General features: G+C 35.0%; 1 protein-coding gene across 1 annotated transcript in view; it reads right to left on the reverse strand.

Annotated features, from left to right (window-relative positions):
• The window catches only part of WDHD1 (WD repeat and HMG-box DNA binding protein 1), a 57,820-nt gene that overhangs the window by 29,979 nt on the left and 20,638 nt on the right, over nucleotides 1–7,203 (reverse strand). Inside the window, exons 4-7 of the mRNA XM_034648685.1 lie at nucleotides 5,662–5,754; nucleotides 4,745–4,851; nucleotides 4,036–4,177; nucleotides 1,571–1,781 (exon numbers count right to left, since the gene is read on the reverse strand). Of these exons, the coding sequence (XP_034504576.1) occupies nucleotides 1,571–1,781; nucleotides 4,036–4,177; nucleotides 4,745–4,851; nucleotides 5,662–5,754 (553 nt within the window). The remainder of the gene's footprint in view (nucleotides 1–1,570; nucleotides 1,782–4,035; nucleotides 4,178–4,744; nucleotides 4,852–5,661; nucleotides 5,755–7,203) is intronic.

Genomic DNA, 7,203 nt, shown 5'->3' on the forward strand with positions numbered 1-7,203 from the left:
GAGGAGCCTGATGCAGGGCTCGATCCCAGAACGCTGGGATCACGCCCTGAGCCAAAGGCAGACACTTAACGACTGCGCCACCCAGGCGCCCCAATTATGCCACTTTCTTATGAAATTTTTCATTTGAAATGTTATTTATGTTTATATAAATGAGTTTATTGTTATTTCAAAGTATTTTTAAAATTTCTCAATTTTAGTTTCTAATATGGTAAATAACAATAGCTATAACTCCACAAATAATTTTCTTTGGGATCCTCAAAAGTTTTTAAGAATGTAATGAGCTCTGGGGCGCCTGGGTGGCACAGCGGTTAAGCGCCTGCCTTCGGCTCAGGGCGTGATCCCCGCATTCTGGGATCGAGCCCCACATCAGGCTCCTCTGCTATGAGCCTGCTTCTTCCTCTCCCACTCCCCCTGCTTATGTTCCCTCTCTCGCTGGCTGTCTCTATCTCTGTCAAATAAAAAAATAAAATCTTAAAAAAAAAAAAAAAAAAAAAAAGAATGTAATGAGCTCCTGAGACCAAACATTTGAGGACTTCTGTCCTATAAAACCCTATATGATTTAAATGTAGCACAATTCACCACCATAAAATGGTACTTGGCATTTTACTTGGTAATGTTCAAATGTGCTATTTTAGTATGCAAGTTGTTGCAATAGGCATTTTATTTAAAGGTTTTTTATTATAATCTCTATTTCTTTAAACAGAAACTATACTATTCAGGTTACCTATTTCTTCCTCAGTTAGCTTGGTAGCTTGTATCTTTCAAAGACTTTGTCCATTTTATCGAAGTTGTTACATTTACGGGCACAAAGCTGTTCGTAACATTCTCCTTTATTCTTTTGTTATTAGTAGCAGTGCTATCTAACAGAAATGATTTACATATATAATTTTAAATTTTATAGTAGCCATATTTTAAATAGTAAAAAAAAAAAGCCCAGGTCTAATTAATTTTAATATTATTCTATATTAAAATATTGTAATGTCAACATGTACTCAATGTAAAAAAGGACTAAAAATATTTTACATTCTCTCTTTTCATACTGTCTTCAAAATCTGGTTTCATTTTACACTTACAACACATCTCATTTTGAACTAGCCACATTTCCAGTGCTCAACAGCCACAGGTGGCTAGTGGCCACCATACCGGATAGTATAGGTCTACAGGATCTATGATGATAACTCCCCTTTCATCACTTCTATTAGTCATTTGTGCCTTCTTTTTCCTTCTGGTCAGTCAGGATACAGATTTAACAACCTTATTGATCTTTTCAAAACCAGCTTTTGGTTTCAAGTTTTTTGGGTGTCAGTATCATTGAATTGGTTTTTATTTCCTTCCTTCTGCTAGTTTGGAGTTAAATTTCCTCTTCTTTTTCTAATCTGCTAAAGCAGAAGCTTAGATCATAGATTCGAAACCTTTTCAACAAGTATTTAATACTATACATTTCCCTCTATGCACACTGTGTTAGCTACATTCTACAAATTTAATAATGACTTCAAACAATCATCTTAATAAAAAATTGGAAAGATCAATCAACAGGACGGATCATCATATCCACAAAGTCAACACATACCAACTGAGTTTTCATCATCTTCTAGGATGTGACTTCGCTGTCTAGGACGACCTGAGGCCAGCATGAGGTCGTCATCCTCTTCTTCATCATTTATAATCCTCTTTGAAAAAGAGGGCGTCTCAACTGCATTGTCATTTAGAAAATCACCAGCATTATTTGTATCATCTCCATCAAAAAGATCATTGTAATCCTTTTCCACTCTGCTAGATACCTTGAACAAATTAACACAAATTAAAGTATTAGTGAACTATTTAATTACTCAAAAGGCAATTCTGTTAATACGTACCTATACATTCTACCTTACAAGTAAGCAAATGCCCTGATAAGAATAATTAATAAATGTACTTACGAGGACTGTATTTATATTTATGTGAGACCTAATCCTTACTTTAAGTGCCTTATACTCTATGGATGGGACAGGAGTGTAGGACAGATATGTAAAGAAATACTGTATATATCCAAACACAAGGCAAGATTTTATTCCTCAAAAGTCATTCTCCAGACAAGTCACCTAAAGTTCCTATAAGATCTCTTATTATAAGATATTCTCTCACTTCTATTTTAAATTTATTTTATTTTGCTTAGGTAGGATATGTTTGCTTTCAATGATCTCAGTTAAAGCTAGTTTTTTTGTGGGCTTTTTTTTTTTTTTTGATGCTTATAAAAGCAAATGGATAGAACCAATAGACAAAGGAGGCAAGGAAATTCAACGTTAATCCCTGATTCCAAGGAGTGTGAACATTGTAGACGTAGAATCTACAGTGCAGATCCCAGCTATTACTGGAAGCGGTTTCTGAGATCACATTACTGTATTTTTTGGGTAATCTCCACACCCAATGTGGGGCTAGAACTCGCAACCCTGAAATACAGATTATTATGACTATGTAAATGCTATTCATGGTTGAATAAAAATAATAACAGCTATTCATGGCTGAATATAATAATAATAACATGGTTGAATAAAAATAATAACTTATGGGGGCGCCTGGGTGGCTCAGTCGGTTAAGCGTCTGTCTTTGGCTCAGGTCATGATCCCAGAGTCCTGGGATCGAGCCCCACATCGGGCTCCCTGCTCAGTGGGGTGCCTTCTTTCCCCTCTTCCTCTATGCTCTCTCTCTCTCTCAAGTAAATAAATTTAAAAAAACCAAACTTACAAAGTACTGTGCTAGAGACCATTCTTATTCTATACATAATTCATATAAACCTCACAATAAAACTCTAGGTGGTAGACATTATTCCTATCCTCATTTTATAAACATGGTATATTGTGATCACTTTTCCTTCCTTTTATAAATTTTTTTCCTGGAGTTAAGAATCTTCTCTATCTTTTTAGGTCTTTTTTCTTGGACAGATTCCCCAAAGACAATTCTTCCAATCTCTTGCCTGAAAAGCCTAAGTAAGACTGGCTGACAAGACTGTAGGAGCCAAGTGAGAAAAATAAGCTGAGAATTTTAACATCCAAGTATATACATTTTCATTTCATCTTTTTCAGTATAGTATTCCTCTTCCACCCAATGCTGCTCATCTGTGCCCAGTATGCCAACCAAAGACCTTTCCTGTTTTACATTTTCTAGAGAAACCTCCAGCATTCTGCCAGAATATACACGGCAGTGAGGGAAGGCAGTTACCTAGCTATGCACACTAATGTTGAGACTGGAGATATCTACTTGTTTATTAAACCAACCCTCCTTTTTTCAGCCCCACTTTTAGAAGTGCCTAGTGCTACCAAATTCTGAATCGTTGGGAGATTCAGTCAGGCAGGCTGAATTGTATCTCCACTTTCCCCCAACTGCAGTCTTCGGAGTCAATTTTTCAACTTTTTGAGAAGCTAAACTTAAGTTTCCCATCATGCTTCTACTTCTAGGTGTTTCAGGTATCAGTACCTGAGTAGACATAAATGAGTGTGTTAAGTGAATGATCTTTAACTGGAACCCTAAACCAACACTTAAAATATGATTGGGTATATCTGCCAGGCAGGAGGAATAACAAACAAAAACAAGGAGTTATATAAAACAAGGTGGCCTGTTTAAAGCAGTTCAGTAAGGCCGGATGGTAAACATTAAGAAATATAAGGGTAGCTCTAAGAGTTAAAGCTAATTCAGAGCAGAAAGGTTTATAGGCTAAACTAAGTTATAGTTATTAACTCTAAGTTTTATCTGTATTTATTTAAATAACAATCTCCAGAACACCAGGATACTAAAATAGTACTTCACAATGGTATTCTTTATAAAGACAACGAATATTAATAGGCATTATATGGAGGGGAAAAGTTTCTCAGTAAAACATATTTAGGAAACATTAGGTTAAGCAAGTTTAAACAGTTTTCTTTATGACAGATCATTACTGAGCATCTAATATAATAACATGAATTGTAATTTTCCAAGAAAGAATTTATTTTGTGGTGTTTTCCGAACCCATATGACCACAAAAGACTTTGAAGAAACTATTCCACTATTACTTATTACCTTACTGCTTGATGTCTTTCCACTGGGTTCACAAACATTCTCCAGGAGCCCTAGATTTCCTTCCGCATCAGTATAAGCTATTCGACCACAAGAAGGATGCCATGCCAGACCACAAATTGCATAACCTTTCTCATGCTTCACCCTAAAAATTAAAAAGTGAGTTCTTAAAACACTACCAAAAGCATATAAAACTATACATTTCTTTAGGTAAATTTCAGTTAGAAAAGGTTAAATGACTCCTGACAAACTAATAACTATACGCTTGTATTCCGATAATCGAATAATTGCAAAAATTTGAAATGTTTCATAATAAAACAAACAAAAATCTAATAGAGATAAGCAAAAAAAAAAAAAAAAGAAAAGACAAAAGGGAGTGCCTGGCTGACCCAGTCAGAGCATCCAACTCTTCATCTCAGGGTCGTGAGTTTGAGCCCAACATTGCATACAGAGATTAGCTGAAAAAACAAAAGACAGGGGCGCCTGGGTGGCTCAGTCGTTAAGCGTCTGCCTTCGGCTCAGGGCGTGATCCTAGGGTCCTGGGATTGAGCCCTGCACCAGGCTCCCTGATCTGCTGCAAGCCTGCTTCTTCCTCTCCTACTCCCCCTGCTTGTGTTCCCTCTCTCACTGGCTGTCTCTCTCTCTGTCAAATAAATAAATAAAATTTAAAAAAAAAAGAAAAAAAAAAGACAAAAGATACATTGAATCATACCTTTCCATGCAATCTTTGGTTTCCACATTCCAAACTATAATTAAACCATTAATACTCCCTGCAGCTAAATATTGCCCACAGGGAGACCAGGTTACTACATTTAGGGCCTATGAGGAAAAACAATTGATAAATAACAATTTGCACAATTTGAAACTAAATACTTATTTTATTACCAAATCCAAATTTTTATAACTCATATTCTGTGTAGCTCCTAATTAAATTGATTCATAAATGGCAAGACAGTTTGCTTATTTTTTAACTTTCTTTTTCAGTAATATTCCACTATCACTAGCAGCTATTATTTTGTTTACCATGAGAAAATTATACTGGCACAATTTTAAAAGCAAAATCTAAAAACTGTTATTATCCTAGAAGAGAGATCATAAAAAGTATCATCTCAGCTATCGCTATCAAGAGAAAAGAACCACAGTAAGTGAAGTGAACCGTATCAAGCCACTGCTGACCTACTGGGCCTCTTCTTTCCTTGAGAGCCAAATGGGAATGTATAAGAGAAGAAGTGAGAGAGAGTACATAACAACTTTCCCGCTTTAAAATTCCAGAGTCTATGATCACAAGTCTCAATGAAACTCACTTAACAATAAAGGCTAATTAATTACTCATAATGTGAAAACAACATGTTCTAATACTATGTTAGGGTTAAATTTGACTTCTTATAAATTAAGAGATTTTCTTATCAAGTTTCACAAGGAGAGAGTTCACATAGGACCTAGCAAAGACCTATCTACTGTCCAGTTACTGGCTAAATGAAGAAAGGCTAAGGAGCAAAAGGTAGACACATGCACAACAATCTGGAGTTGTTCTCCATTTCCAACAATACTTAACTACAATTGTACTTAGGCAAAGTATGCATGAAATATTACTGCTAGCCTAATGAAAGTTTCACTTACAAAACCTACCTGAGAAATGAAATTATCTGAAAGATCATATTGATTATTCCACGTTTCTCTTCTATATAGCTTAACAGATTTTTCCACAGGAACTGCCAGTAACTATTAGGAAAGATAAATGATTTAAACAAAACTTTACATTAGAGAGAAAAAAGTAAAAAAATCATCCAAATAAGACTACAAAACATAAAAGCAAAATTGTACCTTAATTGGCAACAAAACTCAGAAAATTACTTAAAATTCTGATAAGCAAAGAATGAGTGATCGATCACTCCATTGTTTGCACTGAAAACCAGAGCACTTTCAGTTACATATTTTTTATACTACTTCTCAGGAATCTAAGCCCTTTGGATCTAAACATTCATCTCATTTGCCAAAGGGAAAGAAAGATCCAGAATGCTTTAAACATCTTAAGGAAACTGGTCTTCTTACACATCTTCCAAAGAAACAGACTAATAGAAAAAATAAAAACAATATATTCTTTCCCTGTTGATACAAAAAAAGGGAAAAATATATGTTATCTCTGAACAGAAAAAGTATGCTACTTATATTGATTTTTAAATTAATTAATGTTTCATGAGCAAAGAAAAAATACATACTAAATTCCTCAACTACCACTTTAATGCAGAATGTAGTAGTCTTAAGAGTTCACATGCTACAAAGGGCATATATTAAAAGAAAGTCACCCTCCTATCCCTAAATCCTATTACTACTTCCCAAAAGTGCACATAAACACAGACTGCACAAGAATGCATAGGTACAGGGGTGCCTGGGTGGCTCAGTCGGTTAAGCATCTGCCTCTGGCTCAGGTCATGATCCCAGGGTCCTGGGATCAAGCCCCACGTCAGGCTCCCTGCTCAGCCAGGAGTCTGCTTCTCCCTCTCCCTCTGCTGCTCCCCCTTCTTGTGCTTGCTCTCTGTCANAAAAAAAAAAAAACCAAAAAAAAAAAAAAAAAAAAAAGAATGCATAGGCACATATATACATACAAGTACACACACAATAAACAGTAGCATTCTTTTTATACCTGCTACTCTACAGCTTGATGTTTTTTACTTCACGGTGTATCAGAAGACTATTCTCAATGAGGACATACAGATCTACCTCACTTTAACAGTCCTACTTTCAGGAATACCAGGATTTATTTAACCAGTTCCTATTAATAAACATTTAGGATGTTCCTATTCTTTTGCTACTACAAACAGTGATACAACATTTTCATTACATATACCCTACAGTGCATATATATATATATATATATATATATATATACACACTTATAGGATTTATGCCTAGTAATAGTACTGTTGTTCATTCTGATAAAAAAATGCCACACCATCTTCCATAGTATATAATCAAACTTTTGATGTTTGAACATCCAATAAATGAAAAACAAGCTATCACATTGTTTCAACTTGTATTTCTTTTGGTATGAAAGGTTGCATATACTTCCATATATTAAAAGTCATCTGTATTATCTTTTTCTGTACATTATTCATGTCCTTGACAACCTTTCTATTTGGATCTTACTGACTTGGTTTTTTTTTTTTTTTT

This window comes from Ailuropoda melanoleuca, chromosome 20 (genome assembly GCF_002007445.2).
Source record: "Ailuropoda melanoleuca isolate Jingjing chromosome 20, ASM200744v2, whole genome shotgun sequence".
Taxonomy (NCBI): domain Eukaryota; kingdom Metazoa; phylum Chordata; class Mammalia; order Carnivora; family Ursidae; genus Ailuropoda; species Ailuropoda melanoleuca.